This window comes from Leopardus geoffroyi, chromosome A1 (assembly GCF_018350155.1).
Source record: "Leopardus geoffroyi isolate Oge1 chromosome A1, O.geoffroyi_Oge1_pat1.0, whole genome shotgun sequence".
In the NCBI taxonomy this organism is placed as follows: domain Eukaryota; kingdom Metazoa; phylum Chordata; class Mammalia; order Carnivora; family Felidae; genus Leopardus; species Leopardus geoffroyi.
Genome location: NC_059326.1, coordinates 19,093,275 through 19,120,927, shown reverse-complemented (window position 1 = coordinate 19,120,927; position 27,653 = coordinate 19,093,275). Strand labels below are relative to the sequence as shown.

Below are 27,653 nucleotides of genomic sequence, written 5' to 3'. Positions count from 1 at the left end.
GAGCATTTTAGAAGCCTGCTTGTCTCCTCTCCTGCTGAACTGCTATACTCACACTTTAGGGGAGGACTTTTTACCTCCAGATTACTCAGAGCCTGAGAGGGGTTACCTCAGAATTGGAAGGAGGTTTCCCTGGGACATCGTGTCCTTGCCTGAAGGGAGCCAGTATTGGGGAGGAAGGCAAAGTGGATGGAAATTCAGCTTTGTACAGTGGAGGCCACTAGCCCATTGGGATTCTCCTGTGGCTGTAAAGCCAGATGATGAGTTTACAGGCCAAATTAGGGGGCCCATCTCTCTCTCACAAACTCCTCTTTTACACTCGTCACAGCCAAGTGACTCTAAGGCTGTGACAAATTTGGCTTCTATTGCTCAGCAGGACTGCCAAATATCTCACTTTTCTTGTCCAATATGTGAAAGCAATGCTTGCCTCTTGTTCAGTGGTTTGGTCATATCTCTTACTATACTTGAATTGCTACATTGATGCTTTTGTCATTTGTATGTATAAAGTAGGATAGAATTTGGATGTCTTCCCTCTTAGTCCAGTCTAGTAAATGCATTTTAAAGAATCCATTAAGTAAAATTCTTAATGGGATGAGTCAAATAATTTGTGCTCTTAAAATATCCCTATCTCCTCTTTGAAGGAGCATAAACTAATGTTTTTTGTTTTGTACTACAGGATACGACTGTATTTTTCTGATATACTTAACTGCTTAGATGCTGTCATCATTGTAGTGACTCTACTGGTTGATATAATTTATATGTTTTATGACCTTAAGGTTCTTAAAGATATCCCCAGGTAAGAAACATATAATCATTTCTCTTAAAGTTTTCATTTTTTCCCTTTTGTTTTTTTTCGGGGGGGGGGGTGCCTTTCTGTGGCTTTCCATTTGTATAATCCTTCTAAGTCTGAATGTGTTGAATATGAGCCAATTAAGTTGCCAAAACTGAAATATGTAGAAAAATTTCCACCTACTTGGACACTAAAGCATGGTTGTTTATTGGGAAGTGTGAAGGATGTACACATTAAGCACCCTTAGCTGAATAAAGAACATGGAACACTGAAAGAACAACCTGGGAACTTGGCCTCTTGTACCTAATTTAACTTTTCTACGTTTTGAAATTCCCATTGAGTTTCAATCACAAGTTCCTTACCTGAAATTCCTGGGTTTTTCCTGTAATCCAGAGTATTGGTTTGATCATATGCAAAATTTGAGAGACTCCCATCACGATTCTCCTAAAAAGAAGCAAGTAGAACAGAAAACAAGGTGATATAGGTGGCACCATGGAGGTGGAAACTTACAGTATAGTTGAAATGAAGGAAGCTGAAGCAAAGTTAGAACTGCTTAGCTATCAGGAAACTAAAATGGGTATAAGCGACTGATAGCTTTCCCTCCTTTCTTCCTCTCGCTACTGTGGCAGTGAGGAAAAGGAAGGAGATGTGTATTGGGATATAGATGTTGGATGACTCGCTCATTAGTCCAGCACCTTCTTTCTGCACTCTAGTAACCCAGGACTTTAATTCAGGTCCCAACAAAACTTCATATCACATGACAGGCTTTTGGAATTGTTTTGAAATAAGTGGATCCAGTATGGTCCTCTGGCAACCTCAGTATCACCTAAGAACTTGCCAGAAATGCAAAAGGAAAAACATCTCCAGCCCTATTCCGGGCCTACTGAATTATGTGCACACTCAAGCTAGAGAAGCACATATTCAAATCATCAGTGCTCTGCCATGTTTTTTTCTGATGGTAGGAGAGACATGAGCTAGTACACTTGGGAAGTATCTCAGTCTGCTGCCTGCCTGATGTATGTTAGCAGCTGTAGTGAGCCTCTGTTACGGATGGGAATAACAAAGGTGAACAAGAACGCTCAGTTTCTTTTGATGGTAAAATGACTGACAAATGCTTGTCTTAAGCCACAAAAGTTCAGTACACAAATTCTAAGTCTATCTTATAACTATTTCTCTCTCTACCAGAGTTTCTCAACCTCAGCACTATTGAGAGTTTGGACCAGATAGTTCTTTGTTATAGGGGCTGTCCTGTGCATTGATTGGTGTTTAGCAACGTTCCTGGCTTCTGCCCACTAGATACAAGTGGCATACCTTCACACACAGTATGATAATGAAAAATATCCCCAGACATTGCCAAGTATTCCCTAGGTGGATGGGTAGGAGACTTGGTGGGGGGTTGTGTATGTGCAAAATCACCCTGGTTAAGAACAAGTCCTCTGGACTTGGTCCATATTGACAAAATCCTGTTTCTAAAGCAAAAATTGATCTTTTTACTGTTAGATTGGCAATTTTATTTCAATCTCTACGACTTATTATTCTGATAAGAGTTTTCCATCTGGCTCATCAAAAGAAACATCTTGAAATGCTGACCAGAAGGCTGGTAAGTGGCCAAAACATACTTATGATTCAGAAAATGTTTGTTTCAGGAAATACTGGCAAGGGTTGTAGATATCTATATAACATTCTTTATTTTACATTGATTTTTATTTTGCAAGTTAATGATTGTTTTAAACTTTTAGGTTTCAGAAAACAAACGGCGATACAAGAAGGATGGATTTGACTTAGACCTCACTTATGTTACTGGTTTGTAAAGTTCAACTGTTTATTTATATTAACTTCGAATCTTTCTTGTGTGTAATTATGTTCATGTTGTTCTTGTTTTGTCTGAGCCATGTTCTTTCAAAGTTTATTTATTCATTTTGAGAGAGCGTGTTCATGTGTGAGTGGGGGAGGGACAGAGAGAGAGGGAGGGAGAGAATCCCAAGCAGACACCATGCTGTCTGCACAGAGCCTGATGTGGGGCTCAATCTCACCGTGAGATCATTACCTAAGCCAAAATCAAGAGTCAGGCGCTTAACTGACTGAGCCACCCAGGTGTCCTCCCGACCTTTTTAAAGTTTATTTATTTATTTTGAGGAGCCATGTTATTTCAAAGCATTCTTTACCCATGAAGATATGAGCCACTGTGGTAGTGCAACATATTTGTAGTTTACTCCTCCTGACAATGGAAAATCTGCTTTGATCTCTCAAATCCGGGCTGCTTGGTTACAGGAAATTGAACGGATTTCCAGCTGGCTCCCTTTGTTTGGTTTGGAATTTGAGTCCTAGTTGTTTTCCTGTGTTGCAAGGATTTCAGAGAGTCCTCTTCTCTTCCTCAAACCCTAGAGAATAAGGGGTCTCAAGGTTTCTGAGTCAGAAGCACTGGAAAGCACCAATGCCACCATTCCTGGGGCCCAGATCTCTCATTTTTTTTTGGTGTTTAAATAAGAAATAAATTCCCACTATAGGTCAACACAAATTTGTCACATATGGCTGGAACCAGTTGAGTCCTAGGAACACAATGTGAGTTTAATGGTCATTATATTGGATAATTTAATACGTTGTCTTGGTTATCTGAAAGGTAGTTCTGTCATTCTCAATCCTGAAAGTTCTTTTCTATGAAAAAGAGTCTGATTACATATATCAGATACGTAAGCTCTCATATATTGTTTCACATCTATAATGACATTCATAATAATGACTCTTTTGACTTCCAGAGCGTATTATTGCCATGTCATTCCCATCTTCTGGACAGCAGTCTTTCTATAGGAATCCCATTAAGGTGAGGATATTTACACAACAAATGTTCATATTTCTCACTAAACATAGACTACAGAGTCATAAGTGTACCACTGGCTCAGAGATGGCAGTGTTGTAAAAATTTACTCTCCCAGGTAAAAAATTATAAAGGATCGATAGCAATTAGCTTTTTCTATGTAATGAACCGTGCAAAAACTTAATGGCTTCTGGCATTAACCATTTACTTAGTTCATAATAATGGGGTTTCCGAATTTGAATTTGGGTTGGGCTTAACTGAGTGGGTCTGCTGATCAAGGCCAGGTGTAGCTAATCACAGCTGGGCTAATGTATCCATCTGTGGGCAGCTACTTGGAATCAGAGGGTTGGCTGGTCTAAAATGGCCTGGTTGGATGGCTCCACGTGATGTCTCACTCTCCAGCAGACTAGTTGGAGGCTTGTTCACATGGTGGCAGTGGCAAAGATCCCACAAGTAGCAAGCAGAAGAATGCAGAGCCCCTAACGGCCCAGGTTCAAAACTAGTATTATATGGCTTCTACCTCATTCTATGGTACGAAGCAAATTACAACTCAGTCCAGATTCAAGGCGTAGAATAGACCGCATCTCTTGCTGGCAGGAATTGCAACAAATTATGGCCATTTTTCGTAGTCTATCATGGGGAGAAGGATGGGAATTCTTTAGATAAAATGTGTGTTCTTAGGTTGAGATCCTAAATTATAGTGGAGGCATACTGCTTTAGAGTCTGTGTATTAAAAAATTTCAAACATAAAATGATATGTAATATGAAACTCCAGTTAAAAGCCATTGTTTAAGGAGTTTGCATATGTGTGTGGCTGTGTATTCATTAGCGTAATTTATATTTTTGTTATATATTAATACGGTGTAATTACGTACATATATGTATACGTCTACATATAAGTCTGCATATATACTTGCATGTATAATTATACTTTTGTCAAGGCATAACAAATACTGTCAATTGTACTTACCTTAAGTGGATTTTGATGAGATTATATATAGATCTATATGCATGTAACCAACACCCCGAACAATATATAGAACATTTCTTGCTCTTTTTCAGTCAATATCCCAACACACTAGAGGTAATTGCTATTCTAACTTCTGTTACCACAGATTAGATTTACTTATTGCTGAATTTCACATAAGTGGAATCATAAAATACTTCTTTTTTGACTGGCTTTTTATGCCCCAAATCTGAGATACATTCGATATTTTTGGACAGTTCTTTCAACATTTATATATTATACTTATTCACTATAACGCTAAAATTTACTGCTTTCTAGAATCCTGTATCAAAAGCTTACGCATTCAGTTTACATACAGAAATCATACAATCATACACCACGTCACAAAGACAGCAATGGTGTTATATTCTATAACATCTACATAACAGAAAATATAAAACTCAAAAAAGATACAGCTAAAGAAACCAGCATAAATTTGGCAATCAGTAATTTTGACAGGGAAGTCGTACAGCTTGCATGACTTTAAACATGTGAATTGAAAATACTGCATTTAGGGGGAGGAGTTAAGATGGCAGAGGACCCTAGGGGGACCCTACACTTGCCTTGACCCCTGAGCACAGCCAGATAAATATCTAATCATTTTGATCACCCAAGAAATTGATCTGAGGACTTAAAGAGCAAAACTGCACAATTAGAGATGGAAAAATAGCCACATCGTGGAAGGTAGGAGCCTGTGGAGAGTTGATTTGGAGGAGAAAAGAACTACAGGGGCCATGAAGGTGAAGGAGCCCTGATCATGGAGAGAAGAGTGAGTGAGAAACAGAGTGAGAGAAAGAATGAAAGTGCACGCAGAGGAATGCTCAAGAAAAACTCTTCCCCAAAACCATTGACTGGAAAAGGAAGAGGGACTGACTACTGCAAGTTTTTATAAGCAATGGAGTGCAGTGTCTGAAGTTTTGGAGTCCGTGCCAGCACCAGGGTCATGCCTGGTGGGCTTGGAGTTGCTCTGGTGAGGAAGGAGGGCAGAGATCTGTGAGTGGATAGTGTGGTCCGAGGATCCCCTGCATCACACAGGGATAAACAGTTGCCCTGCTTAGAGTGCATTTGGGAGAGGTGGCATGGCCTTTCCAGGGAAAAAAAGAGCTGGCACCACCAAAGTGCTGCCCTATTCCCTAGTGTAGGAACAAAGAATACCAGCTGAGGGCAGCAAACCTTGGTGCTGGCTTTCCGTTGCACTTTACCATAAACTCCAAACTGCTGCATGGTCACACAACTGATTTCTGGACAAACCAGCACTGGCCACAACTCAGCGAGACCCTCCCTCAGAGAATCAGTATGGGTCTACCCCACATAGACATCTAAAATTTGGAGTTTTGGAGCCCGGCTACATGCCTGAGATAAAACACAGACTTCTGCTACCTGGCAGACAGACAACTTGGGTGCAGGGATCTGGCAGAAGTCAGGGACACAAGAGAGTGATTGTTTGGCTCTTCTGTGTGAGCTCCCTGAAGAGTAGCAGGCATGAACTCCATGCTCCAGGGAGGAGAGAATGGGGTCATGTAATTTTTCCCCTCCCCCCATCAGCACTGACCAAATCAGTGAGCAAAACAGCGCCTCCCAATGGAGGCTGAAGCTGTTTACACCAAACCCAGCCACCCTGCACCCTGTAGGTGCATCTCCACTAGGGCAGGTCAGCCTGAAAATGGGTGCAGCAGGCCCCACCCCAAAAGACCCGCATAAACCCCTTGCATGCACCAAGTCTAGTGATCACAGAGTGCTGCTGCAAACTTCAACTCTAGGGGAAATAGAATCTAGCTTTTTTCTTTTTTTTGAGATCTAGCTTCTTTTAGCAAGCAGACCAAAGCACAACTAGTATCTAGCTTCCGTGTTTTTGTTTTTTTGGGTTTTTTTGGGGGGACACATTAATATAGTCATTACTCTCAGGAGCAGGAATACAACAGGCTTTCCTAACAGTCTCTCTCTCTCTCTCTCTCTCTCTCTCTCTCTCTTTCACACACACACACACACACACACACACACACACACACACACAGTGAGCCAGACAAATGACAAGACAGAAAATTTACCCCAAAGGAAAGAACAGGAAGAAGTCACAACCAGGGGTTTAATCATTACAGATACAAGTAAGATGTCTGAACCAAAATTTAAAAGAATAATTATAAGGGTACTAGCTAGGCTTGAGAAAAGCATAGAAGACACTAGAGAATCCCTTACTGCAGAGATAAAAGAACTAAAAAATGAGTCAGTTTGGAATAAAACAATGCTATAACTGAGATGCAAAACTGAATGGTGCAATGACATTGACGATGGGTGAAGCAGAGAAATGAATCACTGATATAGAAGATAAAATTATGGAAAATAATGAAGCTGAAAAAAAGAGTGAAAGAAAGGTATTGGATCATGAGTGTAGACTTAGGGAACTCAGCAACTCCTTAAAGTGTAATAACATTTGTATCATAGGAGTCCCAGAAGAAGAGAAAGAAAAAGGAGTAGAAGGTTTATTTGAACAATTTATAGCTGAAAACTTCCCTTATCTAGGGAAGGAAACAAACATTGAAATCCAAGAAGCACAGAGAACTCCCATTAAATTCAACAAAAGCCAGCCATCACCAAGATATATCATAGTCAAATTCACAAAATACACAGAAAGGGAAAGAATCCTGAAAGCAGCGAGGGGAAAAAAGTCCTTAACCTATAAGGGAAAACAGATCAGGTTCACAGCAGATATGTTCATAGAAACTTGACAGGCCAGAATGGAGTGGCATGATATATTCATTATGCTTAATGGGAAAACTCTGCAGCCAAGAATACTTCATCCAGCAAGACTGTCATTTAGAATAGAAGGAAAGATAGAGTTTCCCAGACAAAAACTAAAGGAGTTTGTAAGCACTAAACCAGCCCTGCAAGAAATATTCAAGGGACTCTTTAGAGAAAAAAAAAAGACCAAAAACAACAAAGACCAGAAACAACCAGAGAATGTCACCAGAAACACCAACCCTATAGGCAACACAGTGGCCCTAAATTCATATCTTTCAATAGTCACTCTAAATGTAAATGGACTAAATTCTCCAATCAAAAGACATAGAGTATCAGAATGACTAAAAAAACAAGACCCATCTATATGCTGCCTACAAGAGACTCATTTTAGACCTAAAAACATTTGGAGATTGAAAGGGAATGGAGAACCATGTGTCATGCTAATAGACATCAAAAGAAAGCTGGAGTAGTTATATCAAATTAGATTTTAAACCAAAGACTGTAACTAGAGATAAAGAAGGGTATTATATCACAATTAAGGGGTCTATCAAGAAGATCTAACAATTGTAAATATTGGTGCCCCCAACTTGCAACACCCAAATATATAAATCAATTAATAACATAAACCCCTTGATAATAATACAAGTAGGGAACATTAATACCCCATTAATACAGCAAGGACAGCTCATCTAAGCAGAAAATCAATAAGGAAACCATGGCTTTGAGTGACACACTGACCAGATGGATTTAACAGATCTAATTGGAATATTTCATCTTAAAGCAGCGGAATACACATTCTTTTTGAGTGAACGTGGAACATTCTCCAGAATAGATCACATACTGGGTCACAAATCAGCCCTTTTTGTACAAAAAGATTGAGATCATACCATGCATATTTCCAAAGTACAATGCTGTATGACACTTGAAGTCAACCACAAGAAAAAATTTGGGAAGATCACAAATACTCGGAAGTTAAAGAATGACCTACTAAAGAATTAATGTGTTAACCAGGAAACTAAAGAAGAAAAAAAAATACATGCAACCAAATGAAAATGAAAACACAGCAGTCCAAAACCTTTGGGATGCAGCAAAGGTGGTCCTAAGAGGGAAGTCTATTACAATACAGGTCTACTTCAAGAAGCAAGAAAACTCTGAAATACACAATCTAACCTTACACCTAAGCAGCTAGGAAAGGAACAGCAAATAAAGCCCAAAGCCATCAGGGGAAATAATAAAGATTAGAACAGAAATAAATAATAGAGAAACAAAGCAGAAACAGATCAACAAAACTAAGAGCAGATTCTTTGAAAGAATTAACAAAATTGATAATCCCAAGCCAGACTTATCAAAAAGAAAAGAGAAAGGACCCAAATAAATAAAATCACAAATGAAAGAGAAGAGATAACAACCAACGCCACAAAAAATACAATTATAAGAAAATATTATGAAAAATTATATGCCAACAAACTGTGCAATGTGGAAAAAATGGACAAATGTCTAGAAACATACAATTACCAAAACTAAAACATGAAGAAATAGAAAATTTGAACAGACCCAAAACCAGCAAAGAAATTGAATCAGTAATCAAAACTCCTAATAAACAAAAGTCCAGGGCTGGATGGCTTCCCAGGGGAATTCTACCAGAGTAAGAAGAGTTAATACCCATTCTTCTCAAACTGTTCCAAAAAACATAAGTGGAAGGAAAACTTCCAAACTCTCTCCTACAAGGCCAGCATTACCTTGATTGCAAAACCAGACAAAGACCCCACTAAAAAGGAGAATTACAGGGCAATAATCCCTGATGAACATGAATGCAAACATTCTCAACAAGATGCTAGCAAGTTGAATCAAACAGTACATTAAAAGAATTATTCACCATGATCGAGTGGGATATATTCCTAGGCTGCAGAGTAGTTCAACATTTGCAAATCAATCAACATGATATACCACATTAATAAAAGAAATAAGTACCATACGATCCTCTCAATAGATGCAGAAAAAACATTTGACAAATACAATATCCATTCTTGATAAAAAAAAAAAAACACCACAACAAAATAGGTGTAGATGGACCATACCTCATCATAAAGGCCATATACAAAAGACCCACAGCTAATATCCTCAGTGGGGAAAAACTGTGAGAGCTTTTCCTCTAAAGTCGGAAACAAGACAGGGATATCCATTCTCACCATTACAATTTAACATAGTACTGGAAGTCTTAGCCTCAGCAATCAGACAACAAAAAGAAATAAAAGGCATTCAAGTTGGCAAGAAAGAAGACAGACTTTCACTCTTCGCAGATGACATGATACTCTACGTGGAAAATCTGAAAGACTCCACCAAAAAATTGCTAGAACTAATACATGAATTCAGCAAAGTCACAGGATATAAAATCAATGTACAGAAATCTTTTGCATTTCTATACACCAATAATGAAGCAACAGAAGAAGAAATCAAGGAATCAATCCCATTTACAATTGCACCAAAAACAATAAGACACTTACAAATAAACCTAACCAAAGAGGTAAAAGAGCTGTACTCTGAGAACTATAGAACTCTTATGAAAGAAATTGAAAGAGGACACAAAGAAATGGAAAAACATTTCATGCTCATGGATTAGAAGAACGAACATTGTGAAAATGTTTATACTACCCCAAACAATCTACACATTTAATGCAATACCTATCAAAATACTACCAGTATTTTTTGTAGATCTAGAACAAACAATCCTAAAATTTGTATGGCGGCACAAAAGACCCCAGATAGCCAAAACAGACCTGAAGAAGAAAAGCAAAGCTGGAGATATCATGATTCTGGATTTTAAGCTATATTGCAAAGCTGTGGTCATCAAAACAGTATACTGGCACAAAATAGATCAATGGAACAGGACAGAATACCCAGAAATGGGCCCACAACTATATGATCAATTAATCTTCAACAAAGCAGGAAAGAATATCCAATGGGAAGAAAATCTCTTCAATAAATGGTGTTGAGAAAACTGGACAGAAACATAAAGAAGAATGAAAATGGACCACTTTTTTACACCATACACAAATATAAATTCAAAATGGATGAAAGACCTAAATGTAAGACAGGAAACCATCAAAATCCAAGAGGAGATAACAGGCAGCAACCTCTTTGACCTCAGCTGCAGCGTCTTCTTACTAGACATGTCTCTGGAGGCAAGGGAAACAAAAGCAAAAACGAACTAAGACTTCATCAAGATAAAGTCTTCTGCACAATGAACAAAACAATCAACAAAACTAAAAGGCAGCCTATGGGAATGGGAGAAGATATTTGGAGATGACACATCTGATAAAGGGCTACTATCCAAAATCTATAAAGAACTTACCAAACTCAACACCCAAAAAACAAATAATCCAGTGATGAAATGGGAAGAAGACATGAATAGACATTTTTTCAAAGAAGACATCCAGATGGCTTACAGACACGTGAAAGAATGCTCAACATCACTCATCAGAGAAATACAAATCCAAACCATAATGAGATAGTACCTCACACCTGTCAGAATGGCTAAAAGTAACAACTACAGATGTTGGCAAGGATGCAGAGAAAGGGGAACCCTTTTGCATTGTTGGTGGGAATGCACACTGAGACAGCCACTCTGAAAAACAGTATGGAGATTCCTCAAAAAATTAAAAGTAAACATATTCTATGATCCAGGAATCACGCTACTGGGTATTTACTCAAAGAATACAAAAATACTAATTTGAAATCATACGTGCACCTGTATGTTTATTGCAGCATTATTTACAATAGCCAAACTATGGAAGCAACTCATGACCATCAATAGATGAATGGATAGATATGGATATATATGGGTATGTAATGGAATGTTATACAGCCATAAAAAATAATGAAATCTCACCATTTGCAACAACATGGATGGAGCTAGTACAGAGAATACAGGTTGTTACCAGAGGGGAGGCAAGTGGGGAGATGGGTAAAATAGGTAAGGAAGATTAAGAGTACTCTTATCCTGATGAACACTGAGAATTATGGAACTGTTGAATTACTATTTATACACCTGCAACCAATATAACACTTTGTTAATTACAATGGAATTAAAAGTTAAAAATAGAAATAAAAGATCGCAAAATGTTAATTCATGGATTCATTTTAATAATTTATATATTCCTTGAACTTTTTATGTATATAATCATGTCAAATTACTTTCTTAACTTAGTATACTTTTAGTTTTTTTCTTTCTTTATTGAATTGTCTAGGACCTCCACTTGTAATGTTGATTCGTACTAAGAGCAGATACCATTCCTTGTTCCCAAACTTAAATGGAAAGAATTAGAAATTCCGCTATTAAAATGATGCTTTACAGAAGTTTTTTGTACATATTCTTTACCAGATTAAGAAAGTTTTATTTATTTCTACTCTGCTAGGAGTTGAATCATGAATTGGTGAACGTGTCAGATACTTTTTCTATGTGTATGGAGATAATGAAAGGTTTTTCTCTGTTATTCTGTTATTTTCAAATGTAAAGCCAACCTTTTTTATTCCTAGAATAAGCTCCCCTTTGGTCTTAATATATTATTTACTTATCACTACTTTCTATTGGCTAATATTTTATGTACAACTTTTTGTATATGTTAATGAGAGATATTGACCTTCAATTTTCCATTCTGTTTTGTTTTGTTTTGTTTTGTTTTGTTTTGTTTTGTTTTGAGAGAGAGAGCAAGCAAGCAAGTGGGGGCAGCTGGGAACAGAGGGAGAGGGAGAGAGAGAATCTTAAGCAGGCTCCATATCCTGCGCAGAGCGCATTGCGGGTCTCAATATCACAACCATGAGATCATGACTGAGCTGAAAATAAGAGTTGGGTGCTCAACTGACTGAGATACCCAGGCACCTCTTTCTTTTTTTACTGATGTGTAGTTGACATACAATGTCACATCAGTTTCAGGTATACAGCATAGTGATTTGAAAAGTCTGTATGTTATGCTGTGCTCACCACAAGTGTAGTTACCATCTGTCACCATAAAACACTATTATACCATTGACTATATTCCCTATGCTGTACCTTTTATCCATATGTCTTACTCATTCCATAACTGGAGGCCTGTATCTCCCACTTGCCTTCATGTATTTTGTCCATCCCCGCACTCCTCTCTCCTCTGGGAAACATCAATTTGTTCTCTGTGTTTATGGGTCTGGCTCTGCTTTTTGTTTGTTTGTTTTGTTTTTAGATTCAAAACACAAGTAAAATCATGTGGTATTTGTTTTTCTCAGTCTGACTTTCACTAAGCAAAATACCCTCTAGGTTCATCCGTGTTGTTGCAAATGGCAAGATCTCATTCTTTTTTATGGCTCAGTAGTAGTGTGTGTGTGTGTGTGTGTGTGTGTGTGTACAACCTCTTGTTTATTCATTCATCTGTTGATGGACACTTGGGTTTCTTCCACATGTTAGCTATTATGAATAATGCTGAAATAAACATAGAGGTACAGATAATCTTTTTGAATTGTGTTTTTGTTTTCTTTAGGTAACCCAATAGTGAAATTACTGGATCATACAGTAATTTTGTTTTTAATTTTTTAAGGAACCTCCATACTTTTTTCCACAGTGGCTGTACCAATTTGCATTCCTATCACCAGTGCACAAGGGTTCCTTTTTCTCTACATCCTCATCAATACTTGTTATTTCTTGTCATTTTGATTTTAGCTATTCTCACAGGTGTAAATATCTCATTGTGGTTTTGATTTCCCTGATGATAAGTGATGTTCAGCATCTTTCATGTGTCTGTTGGCCATCTGAATGGTCATCTGTTGGTCTTTGAAAAATGTCTATTCATGTTTTCTTCCCATTTTCAATTGAATCATTTAATTTTTGGTGTTGAGTTGTGTAAGTTCTTAATGTATTTTTGATATTAACCCCTTATCAGATATTTCATTTGCAAATGTCTTCTTCTATTCAGTAGCTTGCTTTTTTGTTTTGTTGATGATTTCCTTCACCATGCAAACACTTCTTGTTTGGGAGTAATCCCAATGGTTTATATTTGCTTGTGTTTCCCTTGCCTGAGGACACATATCTAGAAAGATATTGTTATAGTTGATGTCAAAGAGCATATTGCCTATGTTTTCTACAAGGGGTTTTATGGTTTCAGGTCTCCCATTTAGGTCTTTAATCCAGTGTGTTTATTTTTGTGTATGGTGTAAGAAAGTGGTCATTGCATTCTTTTGCTTGTAGCTGTCCAATTTTGTCAGACTGTCTTTTCCTCAGTGTATATTCTTGCCTCCTTTTTCCTAGATTAATTATCCCTATAAGTGTGGATTTATTTCTGGGCTCTCTATTCTGTTCTGTTTGTCTATGTGTCTATTTTTGTGCTAGTACAATACTATTTTGATTACAACAGCTTTGTAGTGTATCTTGAAATACAGGATTGTGATACCTCCAGATTTGTTCTTTTTTCTCAAGATTGCTTTGGCTTTTTGAGATCTTCATGGTTCCATACAGATTTTAGGATTACTTGTTCTAGTTCTGTGAATGATGCTGTTGGTGTTTTGATAGGTATTGCATTGAATCTTAGACTGCTTTGGGGAGTATGGATATTTTAACAAGATTAATTATTCCAATCTATGAGCCTGGAATATCTCTTCATTTACTCCTTTTTTCTTCAATTTCTTTCATCAGTGTTTTTTTTAATGTTTATTTATTTTTGATAGAGATTGAGAGCTCTAGCAGGGGAGGGACAGAGAGAGAGGGAGACAGAGGATCTGAAACAGGTTCTGTGCTGACAGCAGACAGCCCAACATGGGGCTTGAACCCACAAACCGTGAGATCATGACCTGAGCCGAAGTCAGATGCTTAACTGACTGAGCCACCCAGGCGTCCTCATCAGCGTTTTACAGTTTTCAGAAAACAGATCCTTCACCTCCTTTGTTAAGTATATTTTTAGGTATTCTTTTTGGTGCAATTATAAATAGAATTGTTTTCTTTTTCTGCTATTTCATTATTAGTGTACAAAAACATAATGGCTTTCTATGTATTAATTTTGCATCTTGCAACTTCACTGAATTCATACATACTAATAGCTTTTTGGTAGGGTATTTAGGATTTTCTATGTGTAGTATCATATCATCTGCAAATAGTGACAGTAACTTCTTCCTTACCAATTTGGATGCTTTTTTTTTTCTTTGTCTTATTGCTGTGGCTAGAGCTTTCAGTAACTAGTATGTTGAATAAAAGTGGTGAGAGTAGACATCCCTATCTTGTTTCTGATCTTAGAAGAAAAATTCTCAGTTTTTCACCACTATGTATGTTTGTCATATATGACCTTTATTATGTTGAGTTATGTGCTCTCTAACCCCATTTTTTTTAGTTTTATCATGAATGAAAGTTGAATTTTGTCACATGATTTTTCTGTACCTACCAAGATGATCATATAATTTTTATACTTCATTTTGTTGACTTGGTATATCACAGTGATTGATCTGCAAATATTGAGCCATCCTTGCAACTCCAGAATATATCCCACTTGATCATGGTAGATGATCCTTTTACCGTATTATTGAACGTGGTTTGATAATATTTTGTTGAGAATTTTTGCTTCTATGTTCTATGTGATACTGTTCTGTAGTTTTCTTTCCTTCCTTCCTTTCTTTCTTGTAATGTGTCTGGTTTTGGTATCAGGGTAATGCTGGCCTCATAGAATGTAGTTCAAAGCTCTCCTTCCTTTGATATTTTTTGTAATAGATTAAAGAGAATTGGTATTAACTTTTCTTTAAATATTTGGTAAATTCAGCTGTGAATCTATCCGGACCTGGAATTTTGTTTGTTGGTAGTTTTTTGATTAACAGTTCAATTTTGTTACTAGTAATTTGGTTTTCAAATTCACATTTCTTCCTGATTCAGTTTAGGAAAATTGTACGTTTCTAGGAGTTCATTTATTTTTTTCTAGGTTATCCAATTTGTTAGCATATAATTTTTTTGTAGTACTTGCTTATAATCCTTTGTATCTCTGTAGAGTTTTTTGTTACCTCTTTTGTTTCTAGTTTCATTTGGTTCCTTTTTTTTTCTTGATCAGTCTGACTAAAGATTTATTGATTTTTTTTTACATTTTGAAAGAATCAGCTCTTCATTTCATTGACCTTTTCTATTCTTTAAGACTATTTCATTTATTTCTGCTATGATTTTCTCTAAAAAAACAAAAAACAAAAAAGGCACTAGTAGGGAAGGGGCACAGGGAGAGGAAGAGAGAATCTCAAGATATCAAGTACACTCCACATCCAGTGTGGAACCAGAGATGGGGCTTGATCTCACAAATGTGAGGTCATGACCTGAGCTGAAATGAAGAGTTAGACATTTAACTGACTGATCTACCCAGGTGCCCCTCTGTTCTGATTTTTATTAAATCCTTCCATCTACTAGTATTGGGCTTTATTTTTCTTTTTCTAGTAGGTAAGTTTAGGTAAGTTTAAACTGAAGTTTTTCTTATTTCTTCAGGTCAGCTGGTATCTCTATAAATATTCCCCATTAGGACTATTTTCTCTAGGTCTCAAAACTTTTATTTTTTTATTAAAAAATTTTTTTAATGTTTGTTTTGTTTTTTTTTGAGAGAGACAGAGAGAGTACAAAGAAAGGGAGGGGCAGAGAGAGAGGGAGACACAGAATCAGAAGCAGGCTCCAAACTCTGCGCTGTCATCACTGAGCCCGATGTGTGGGCTTGTACCCATGAACTGTGAGATCATGACCCGAGCTGAAGTCAGATGCTTAACTGAATGAGCCACCCAGGTGCCCTTCAAAGATTTTAGACCATTGTATTTTCATTTTCATTTGTTTCCATGTATGTTTAACTTTGGTCTTTGTTTTTCTTGTCGACTCATTTGTTGTTTAGTGGCATGTTGCTTAGCTTCCACCTATTTGGTTTTCCAATTTTTTTCTTATGATTGATTTCTATTTCATCCCGTTGTGATTAGAAAAGATATATGATATGGTTCAATCTTTTTAAATTTATTGAGACTTGTTTTGTAGCCTACTATGTGATCTATCCTGGAGAATGTTCTGTGTGCATATAAAAAGAATGTGTGTTGTGTTGTATTTGTATGGCATGTTCTGTATTTATCTGTTAAGTCCATCTGACCTAATGTGTTGTTCAAAAATACTGTTTTCTTATTGATTTTCTGCCTATATAATCTACCAGAGTGATGTAAGTGCTGTGTTAAAGTCTCCTACTATCATTTTATTACTCTTTCTTACTCTATGTGTTAAAAATTGCTTTACATATTTAGGTTCTCCATTATTGGGTACATAGATATTTATAATTGTTATGTCATCTTGTTCAACTGACTCCTTTATCATTATGCAATGCCCTTCTTTGTCTCTTGTTAGTCTTTAAGGTCTACTTTGTGATATAAATGTTACTACTGTGGATTTTTCTCCCACTTCCTTTTGTATGAAATATCTTTTCCATCCATTCACTTTCAGTTTGAGTGTATCCTTATATCTGAAGTGAGTATCTTGTAGGCAAAATATATATGAGTCTTGTTTTTCATCCATTCTGCCACCCTATGCCTCTTGATTGGAGCATTTAGACAATTTACATTTTAAAAAATTGTTTTTAAGTTTATTTATTTATTTAGAGAGAGAGAGAAAGCACAAGTGAGGCAGGGGCAGAGAGGAGAGACAGAATCCCATGCAGGCTCCATGCCATTAGCGCACAGCCAGATGCCAGGCTTGAACTCACAAACTGTGAGATCATGATCTCAGCGGAGATCAAGAGTTGGACACTTAACTAACTGTGCCACCCAGACACCCCTAGACCATTTACAGTTAAAGTTATTATTTTCAGTGTGAACTTATTGGCATTTTTATTGTTTTCTGGTTGTTTTTATAGTTCTTCTCTGTTATTTCATCTTTCTCTCTTTCCTTCAGTTTATGACTTTCTGTAGTGTTATGCTTGGCTCTCTTTTCTTGTGTATCTATTATAGGTTTTAGGTTTGTGTTTACCATGAAGTTTGTATATAACATTCTAAGTATATAACCGTCTATATTAAGTTGATGATTATTTAAGTTCTAACATATTCTAAAGGAATTTTTTTACTCCTTTCTCCATGTTTTATGTATATGTTGTCATACTTTGTATCTTTTTATTTATAATTTTCTTCTAATTATGGCCTTTTTGTTTCCACTTTAAAAAGTCCCTTTATGGGGCACCTGGGTGGCTCAGTCGGTTAAGCGGCCAACTTCGGCTCAGGTCATGATCTCGCGGTCCGTGAGTTCGAGCCCCTCGTCGGGCTCTGTGCTGACAGCTCAGAGCCTGGAGCCTGTTTCAGATTCTGTATCTCCCTCTCTCTGACCCTCCCCTGTTCATGCTGTCTCTCCCTGTCTCAAAAATAAATTTTAAAAAAAGTTAAAAAAATTAAAAAAGTCCCTTTACCATTTCTTATAGAGCTGGTTTAGTGGTGATGAACTCCTTTTGCTTTGACTGAGAAATTCTATCTCTTCTTCAGTTCTGAATGAAAGCCTTGCTGCTGGAGTATTCTTAGTTGCAGGTTTTTTCCTTTCAGCACTTTGAATATATCATGCCACTCCCTTCTGGGCTGCAAACTTTCTGCTGAAAAATCAGCTGATAGCCTTACTGGAGTTTTCTTTGTATTTAACTTTTTGCTTCTCTCTTGCTGCCTTTAAAATTCTCTTTATCTATAACATTTGACATTTTAATTATTCTGTGTTATGGTGTGGACCTCCTTGCGTTCATCCTGTTTGGAATTCTCTGTGCTTCCTGAATGCGGATGTTACTTTCTTTCCCAGGTTAGGGAAGTTTTCAGCTATTATTTCTTCAAATATGTCTTCTACTTTCTCTCTCTTCTTCTTCTGGGACCCCTGTAGAGCAAATGTTTGCTTGCTTGATGTTGACCACGAGATCCCTTAATGTATCCTCATTTTAAAAAATTCTTTTTTCTTCATGCCGTTTGACTTGTGTGCTTTCCATTTCTCTATCTTCTACATCACTGATCTGTTCAGCTTTAGCTAGCCAACTGTTGATTTTTTAAGATTGTATTCTTAAACTCTGATTGGCTCCTTTTTGTTTTCTCTCTTTTGAAGTTCTCTTCAAGGTCTTCCACTTTTATCCGCAGTCCAATGAGCATCTTTATGATCATATCCTTAAACTCTTTATATTTCTTACCTCTGTTTCATTGAATTCTTTTTCAAGGTTTTGTCTTGTTCAGTATTTTGAAGCATATTGTCTCCCCATCTTGCTTGATTTTCTGGATTTGTTACTATGAGTTAGGCAGAACAGCTACTTCTAAACTTGACTGAATGGTCTTGTGTATGGTCAACCCCTGTGCACACTGTGTGTGTCTAGTGACTTTGAGGGGCTGGCTAGAGTTGTGGTTTGTATGTTCAGTGGGTAGGGCACTCCATGCTGGGGCTGCCCTAGGGGGTGGCCACAGGTGAAGTGAATCTGAGCTAGGTCATTCCTGGGGATGTCCACACACGGTGCCCTGGCAGGACAGCTGAAGTTGAAATGGGTGCAAACAGAGGGTCCCAGGGTGCTACGTGCACAGAGCACCCTGGCAGGATAGCTGAAGTCAGTGCCAGCCAGTGTGCCCATGGCTGTCCATGCAGAAAGTGCCCTGGCAGGGTGGCTAGGTTGAGGTGGGGCACAAACTGGGAGGTCTTGGGACACTCCACACAAGTGGCACCCTGGCAGGGCAGCTGTTACTGAAGTGGGTGCCAGCCAGGGTGTCCTAGGGTCTCCACACAGAGGGTGCCCTGGCAGGACTGCTGAAGCTGAGGTGGGTGTAGGTCAGGGTGTCCCAGGGTGCTCACTGCAGTGCAGAGGGTGCTCTGACAAGTTGGCTGGAGCCAAAGCAGTTATGAGCCAGGAGGTCCCAGAGCACACTGTGCTACAGGTGCCTTAGCAAGCCATCTGAGGTCAATGTAGTGTGGGCCTGCAGTATTTCAGAATACTTTGCACCCATGTGACTTTGATGCAATGGCTAGAAGTGTAGTGGGTGCCTACCAGGAGTGTCCTGGTGTGTGCCTTACTGGGGCCACCTTGGTGGGATGACTAGGGCTCATGTGGGCTAGAGTGCCCAGGGCTCACTGGGGTTATATACCAGCTTGTGTATCCAGACCCCGCTCCTATCCACACTACCAAGGTGAAGGGGGACATAAACCATGACATGGAACAGCCTGTCCAATCCAGAGAGATTTCTAGGAATTCCCCCATCATTTGGCAGAATTCTAGGGCTAGATGTTTTATATTCTAGTTGCCCTTTTAAACTATGGCTTTTTTCTGTGCCCCAGGGCAGATGAATCTCTTCTTGGACCCACAGTTTACAGCATCATTACTGTGTCTCCCTCTTTCTTGCTGTTCTCTGTGTGATTTGTCTACCTTTTGTTGTGTGGAAACTGTTCAGTCAGCCCTCAGTTCTGCAAGAGGAATTATTTTATTAGTATGTATAAATATGGTCCATGGAGAAGATGAGTTCAGAGTCTCCTTATATCACCACCTTGGAATGGAATCTCAATTTTCCTTATCAGCTGGTCTACAATGACCTTACCTGGGGTACCTCATATCTGCTCCACATATTTTCTTCCTCCATTAGGCTAGCCTGGGTGTGTTCTTATGTGATGACAAAAGGTAAGAGGTGGAGTGGAATCTTGCAAAAGGCTTTTGCAAGTTCCTGCATTGTGGCATTCCACTGACTAAACCAACTCATGTGATAGAGCACAATGTTGGAGAGCAAGGGCAGTACAAGGTAGATGCAGGGAAGGACAAAGTATTTGGACAATAAATGAAATCATTCTACTTATCCTAAGGCATGGAAACTCTTCTATACATGCAAAAATTTTTCAAACAATAACTAGTACATATTTGTAGTCTTGAGATTGGGGCAGTCGAATAAAATCCATTTGTAAATGTTCAAAAAGGTCTTGAGGAGAGTGTGAACTGTATCTTATCTATGTTATGCTGTTTATGAATAAGACATGATTCTACTACTTTGCCAATTTTGAAAAATTTTCTAAACCTCTGTTGAATGAAAGGATAAACTACTTTATTCTTCCCATATGGGAATAGTTTTGGAGTAATTTGACCAGTACCCATTGGATGGATCATGTCACTTCAAGACAGTCATCCTCAAATTTCCAGAATCTATGTCTAGGAATAAAGCATTCTTTGCCAATATTGCTTTTCAGTAAGTTGAGCTGATGACTGTGAATTAATTATAACTCATCTAAATTGGTTCACTTTTCTTTTGTCGATTTGGTGGTGATAAATATAAATTTAGCAACACTTAATATTAGCTAGAGTGTTAAAAAACCACAAACTTCATTAGCTTGTAAGTCAAAGCAAAGACATTACTCTTGGTTTCTAGGGTGGTCTCTAGACTATTGATTTTTTTTTCCATTATTACAGTGTTATCTCCATAGGATATTGATGACATTCTAATAAGTCATGATCTTTTTATCATTTTCAATCAACATATGTGAAGAAGAGGTAATAAATCATCAGTTTTCATAAAATCCATAAATCATGAACCACCCCAAAAGCATATCTACTATCCATATGAATATTTATGGGATATGGCTCAGGGGTAGAGCATTTGACTTCATATGAATATTTGGACCCCTCTTTTGCCAGAATGCAGGCTCATGTCTGAGCTATTAGTTCAGCTACCTCGGCAGACTGAGAATTCAGCAATGGAACAGCTTCAGTGCTTGCGTGTTCAATGATAACAACACAAATCCTGCACAGAGGATGCCTTTGTCATTTTTAAGATAAAAGCCATCTGCAAACTAATCTAACTCAAGTCTGACTAAGGAGTGCAAGATTCTGATCTTGGCATAATTAACTCCTGACAGAATGCTAAGCAATCATGTGGTTCCCCTTCACTCTTAAGAGATAATACATTTGCAGAATTATATTGTTAACAACAGTGAATAGTAATATGCAGAGCAAGCAGTGGAATTTCATAAGTGGTAAATTTGCTAACAGAAATGTCAAGTGTTGCCTAGAAGTAGCAAGGATTGTACATATGTGGGAATGAAGAAGCAAGCACTCTCGTGGGAGTGTCAACAGCCTGGCCAGTGTTGCCACCACATTCTAGCAATGAGGGTGTACCTTCATCTCCAAATCAAGGAAAATGCTAAGGTAGACAATAGGCTTCTGGTCTAAGGTGTTCTGTTTAGGTAATATGTGAGTTAATATTGTGTGAACACACCAGAGAGAAGGGTTTGGCACATTCAGGATACCCAAAGCCTTTTTGTTACAAAAAGGCTTTCAAAGAGTAGACAGCATTTTTCGCTTTCACATCCTAAGGAAGAGTTTCAGGAATTGTAAATTTAGTAAACCCATGCAAAGGCTGAGCTATTGAGAAAAAGGAGATCTACATTACCTACAGTCCTAAAAATCTTAGTTATCTTTTAGTTTTTGACCTGGGTTCAGTTGGATATTTTTTATTCTGTTTGAGGATGGAAACTATCCATCTATCCTCAAAAATGTAGTTTCTTCCTCAAAAAGTTAAAACCAGAGCTACCCTATGACACAGAAGTTGTGCTACCACATATTTACCCAAAGGATACAAAAATACTGGTTTGAAAGGGCACAGGCACCCCGATGTTTATAGCATCATTATCAACAATAGCCAAATTGTGGAAAGAACCAAAAAATCCACTGGCTGATGAATGGATAAAGAAGATATATACATGTGTGTACACACACACACACACACACACACACACACACACACACACACACACACTGTGATATTACTCAACCATCAAAAAGAATGAAGTCTTGATATTTGCAATGACATGAATGACACTAGAGTGTATTCTAAGCAAAAATAATTTAGAGAAAGACAAATACCATGTGATTTCACTCATAGGTGGAATTTAAGAAACAAAAGAGATGAGCAGAGGGAAGGGGAAAAAAGAGACAGAAGCAAACCAACCATAAGAGAGACTTAACTACAGAGAACAAACCGAGGGTTGATGGAGGGGGGGATGGGCTAAATAGTTGATGAGTATTAAGGAGGGTACTTGTGATGAACACTGAGTGTAATATGTCAGTGGTAAATCACTAAATTCTACATCTGCAACCAATTTTACCATATATGTTAACTAACTAGAATTTAAAAACTTGAAATATTTTAAAAAATGTGCTTCTTGGCAGAGTTGAACTTTCTTTTATATGCTTTTTGTCTCTATTCAGCTAATTAGTTTAAGAGGTATTTGGAGTCTTCAGATAAACTATTTAAGTCAGAAAACACAGTAGTAAATTGTCTATGTATTGAGTCAAGAATGGACTCTTGGAAAAAACTCAAATTCTTGAGTTTTTTTAGACATATAGAGAACTATGAAGGTGATTTTTTAAATCCCGAGGCTTAGCCATCCAGGCATATTAATTTTTTTATAAAAAATCAAATACTATCGTTAAGTGTGGGTATACTAAAGAAGGTTGCACATAAAGTAACCACTGTGACATATTTACTTATTGAAGGAATGAAGGGCAAGACGGTATTCTAATGGTTGCATTATATTTCATTAGTGCTGTAATCAACCTCGAATGTTGGGTATTTAGGTGTCACCAATATTACTAATGCCACAACAGAGGCATAAAGACACAAAGACATAAAACCTTTTCTGGATAGATTCCTAGGAGTAAAGTTACCTGGTTATGGAGTATTGAGTATTTTTAGGGTTCTCAAAATATATTGCCAAATCCAAGGGATTGTGTTAACAATGAATCAAATGTTTTATTTTCATGCCATCTTTGCCAGCATTGGATTTTGTCATTAAAAAGGAAAAGGCTAATTTCATGGGTGAAAATGGGATTTTATTGTTGTTTTAGACTTCTTTATTGGTGAGGCTGAATATTTATCTAGGAAGGTTGTTACACAGTTAGATTTTCTCTTTTATGATTTTATTTATGTCCTAGATCCACTTGTCTATAGGTTGACAGAATACTATTTAAATTGTTATTATAAGTTACTAGTTTATACTAGTATAACTAATTTATAGATAATACTAGGCATAGTCCCCCTTCACTCAATTTTTTATCTGAAAAATACTCTCCCCTATTAATGTTTGTTGTACTGTAACATTTTTTTAAAATAGAAATTTCAAATTTTTATAAAGTCAAACCTAAATCTGTTGTCTGTTGATCTTCCACTGATTTAACAGTGCTTTTTCTTATCCAAAGAACTGGTTAATATTCACTTAAATTTTCTTTATATTCCTCAATCAATCTGGATTTTATTTTGGTGTAAAGGAGCTCATGAATTTTTGATGTGTATGAGTCTATTTAGCACCCCCGTTCCAGTATTATGCAGACTTGAAGCGTTTATCTTTTTGACTTACTATTTCCTCCTGACAATTTAACCAATTGATCAGTTTGATATCTTAATTTGTCTTTTCCCCAATACGAAGCCAGTAAACATTGCTCAGGGTACTATAGTCATCAATTTTTGAGCTTTTTTATAGTCCTTTTGTTGTACAGAGACATGTACATGTGTGTATTTCAGATGGATAAATTTGCTGGAAATATTGTATTAGTATGGTGATAGGAACCATTTTAAATAATGTCTATTTGAAAAGTTACACATATATGCACAAATTTGTGTCTATATACATATATGCACACATGTGTATTCATTTTAGAAAATATGAAAACACAGATTACCCCCAAAAAATCTCCATATTGCCACCACTTAACTAAAATTTAATATAATTAATAATTTAATATAATAAAAATATTTATTTTTCTATCATGCATATAATACCATAATCATACAATATCACATCATGTATATCACACATGTCCAGTGTCATGCATATCACACACAATCATACTGTACATTTTTGCATTTATTCATTTAAACAGTGCATACAGGGGCGCCTGGGTGGCGCAGTCGGTTAGGCGTCCGACTTCAGCCAGGTCACGATCTCGCCTCGCGGTCCGTGAGTTCGAGCCCCGCGTCAGGCTCTGGGCTGATGGCTCAGAGCCTGGAGCCTGTTTCCGATTCTGTGTCTCCCTCTCTCTCTGCCCCTCCCCGTTCATGCTCTGTCTCTCTCTGTCCCAAAAATAAATAAACGTTGAAAAAAAAAAAAATAAACAGTGCATACATAGATTATAATATCCAACTCATTATCTAAAAAAACCTATTCAGAAAATAAGAACCATATATTACTGTGAATTTATAATTCAGAACAAATTTACTTAAAGCCAGTTTACTTTCTCTGGTAGTTTTAAACAGTGTGTATTTATAGTAGAGGTTAATCAGAGTAGTCAAGCACAACTTTGTAGGCTATTTGAAAACCATCAGTGGATGAGATGGGACTTGGAATTTACATACTCTTATATTCCCTAAATCTCCCCTAAAAGCTGCCAAGTGGGGGACAAGTGAATAAAAGGTAATGACCAAGGGCATCTGGGTGCCTCAGTCGGTTAAGCATCCAACTGCTTTTTTTGGCTCAGGTCATGATCTCACAGTTCCTGAGTTTTAGCCCCTTGTGCACTCTTAGTGCAGAGCCTGCTTGGGATTCTCTCTCTCTCTCTCTCTCCCTCTCCCTCTCCCTCTCCCTCTCCCTCTCCCTCTCCCTCTCCCTCTCCCTCCTTCTCTGCTCCTACCCCCCTCTTGTGCTCTCTCTCTCTCTCTCTCTCTCTCTCTCAAAATAAATAAATAAACTTCAAAAGAAAAAAAAAAGGTTATGACCATTTCAGCTTCCTCCTAAGGAATGGTTTATGTTGGTGCCATGAGCATTTATGTAACATGTGTGCCTATTTTTTCTAGGAAGTTGTGCGGTTCCTGGATACCAAACATCAAGACCACTATCAAGTCTATAATCTATGCAGTATGTACATAGTCAGATAGTTTGCTACCATCAACGGAAAGCAGATCACTACATAAAAGAAGATGATTCTGCTTTTACATGTCATTTAATCATAAGTATTTGGTGGCGGTGGAAAGTGAGTTTGAAAATCTCTGTGTTGCACTGGCTCTATTTGGTAGGAAAAGACCGATCAACGGCATACGTGCCCTGGTGAGGGAGGCAGGAGGCTTAAGTGGAGGCAGAGCCATGGGAGGTAGAATCTGCCCTAATGGTATTAGGTTTAGGAAAATACTTCTATTTTTCCTGCCAGCTCGTGTTTTGAAGACAGGCAATTCAACGAATACATTTCTAATTCACTAGGAGTGGGGTACGAGGACAGCAAAGCCCAAATTTTAAAAAAATGCAAGTTTATTTTTTATTGACTAATAAACAAGGGGAAATACGCTCAAAGAGCAAAACCCTGTAGAAAGCAGATTATATCCCAGTTTACTACTCTGCCTCTCTTGACTTTTCCTGTATATTAAATAGACATTTCCAGGAGTCAAGCACTCGGGTTGGCCACTTTTGCTTCTGCTCTGTGGTGTCTCTCTACCCTATGATAACATGATGAATAGCCTGATAGAAAATTAAAAGTAAGGTCTGTTAAATCCAAATAAGTTGTGCTTAGGTTACTCAAGGTGGGCAAACCACTACTATCTCTGTTTTTCAGACTCTTAATATTCTTACAGCAGCAAGAGCCAGTCAGAAACCTTTTAAAGGTGGATAAGGAATTTATAATACAAAAGTATGACTTATTCATAACTTGATCCTTTACTAGGTTATTAGGCATAGAAATATGACCCATGCATCATTTCTTGTAGGTGAAAGAGCCTATGATCCTAAGTACTTCCATTACAGGGTGCGGCGAATCATGATTGATGATCACAATGTCCCCACACTAAGGTAAGTTTTATGCCAAGTTGGCTGTCAAAAGAAAGCTAAATACCCTGGCCTTGATTTGTGGGTGTATTTTAATTCAACTAAAAATTTTGCATTTGAAATCAGTGAGATGTTGGCGTTCACCAAAGAAGTAGATGAGTGGATGGCTCAAGATGACGAAAACATCATAGCAATTCACTGTAAGGGAGGCAAAGGTAAAAAACTCTCTTTTTTTCTAAATTTCTAAAATTTCTCTTTTTCTAAATGTTAATACATTAAAGTACAAGAACAAGATACAGACTGCTGTTAATTAGTATTAATAGTTATTAACATATTTAATAATTTTTTAAAAATATTTATTGTTTATTTTTTGAGAGAGAAACAGAGACAGAGTGTGAGTGGGGGAGAGGCAGAGAGAGAGGGAGAGGGAGACACAGAATCCGAAGCAGGCTCCAGGCTCTGAGCTGTCAGCGCAGAGCCCGATGCAGGACTCGAACCCATGAACCGTGAGATCATGGCCTGAGCTGAAGTCGGAGGATTAACCTACTGAGCCACCCAGGCGCCCCATAGGCATCCCAGTTATTAACATTTGTTGATGTTAGCTTCAAGACTGAAGGAAGCAAAGGAAAGAGGAAGGAGGGAGGATGGATGGTAAAGACTAAGGAAGGGAAGAAAATAGGAATAACAGAAGTAAGGAAGATTGAGCATATTTTTTTCTTGTTTCTGACTGCTTGTGTTTCTTCATTTTTGATTTGCCAAAATATCTATGAAAATAACGTGTTTAATTTTAGAAACTCAGAACACTTTTATTGAAGATTGTTCTTAAATTTTGTGAGAACCTTTTAAAGTTAAGGAGCCAACAGTGATGCTATTTCAGAAATCAAAAGTCAGTGGAATTTTTATAGCATAGAGATACAAAGAAGTTGATTTTGGTGAGGTAAAATGGAAAAAAAGTTTTGTAAATTCAATCAATTTAAGTCGAGTTAGATTTTTCTCTCATTCAGCTTTAGGCTTTAATAATCATCTAAGCACATTTTATAATTTTTGACAAAGAATTACATTTTTGGTGGGCTACAGAACAGTTTTTTATTGTATTCCAGGAAAACACAATACTTTAAAACTGCCTTAAAAAGTAAAAAATAATAAAATAAAATAAAATAAAATAAAATAAAATAAAATAAAAATAAAACTGCCTTATAGAATTGAGTAGAATCAAGTTTTAGTCTTACCTGAAAACTTATTTCAAGGCCATTAATTAGTAGGTAGATTCTGTCTTTAGTTCCATAGGTTGAAATATTCTGGATATGTAATTTATAATACCATGGAGAAATGAAGACCATAGGTGGAACCATACGGAATTGCCAGTTTTTGACCATCTTTTATTTACAAAAATGGTCATTTCACGTAGCTCAACCTAAAATATTATCTCTCATGCATGCAACTGACTTCTGTTTTCTTTTAATTAAAGCTAATTCCCTGCTTGAAGGATAAACATTCATTTCAAATTTCATTTTTAAATTTTTTCTGAGAGGGGACTTAAAACTGTTCGGTGTTCACATGTCTTTCATTGACTTTC

General features: G+C 37.3%; 1 protein-coding gene across 8 annotated transcripts in view; it reads left to right on the top strand.

The window, feature by feature from the left end:
* LOC123596467 (phosphatidylinositol 3,4,5-trisphosphate 3-phosphatase TPTE2-like) overlaps positions 1-27,653 on the top strand; it is a 166,816-nt gene that overhangs the window by 80,409 nt on the left and 58,754 nt on the right. For all 8 annotated transcript variants that reach the window (XM_045474985.1, XM_045474959.1, XM_045474976.1 and 5 more), the window contains 7 exons: positions 674-793; positions 2,288-2,387; positions 2,527-2,590; positions 3,544-3,608; positions 25,120-25,180; positions 26,020-26,101; positions 26,204-26,292. In XM_045474985.1, coding sequence (XP_045330941.1) covers positions 674-793; positions 2,288-2,387; positions 2,527-2,590; positions 3,544-3,608; positions 25,120-25,180; positions 26,020-26,101; positions 26,204-26,292 — 581 coding nt within the window. The remainder of the gene's footprint in view (positions 1-673; positions 794-2,287; positions 2,388-2,526; positions 2,591-3,543; positions 3,609-25,119; positions 25,181-26,019; positions 26,102-26,203; positions 26,293-27,653) is intronic.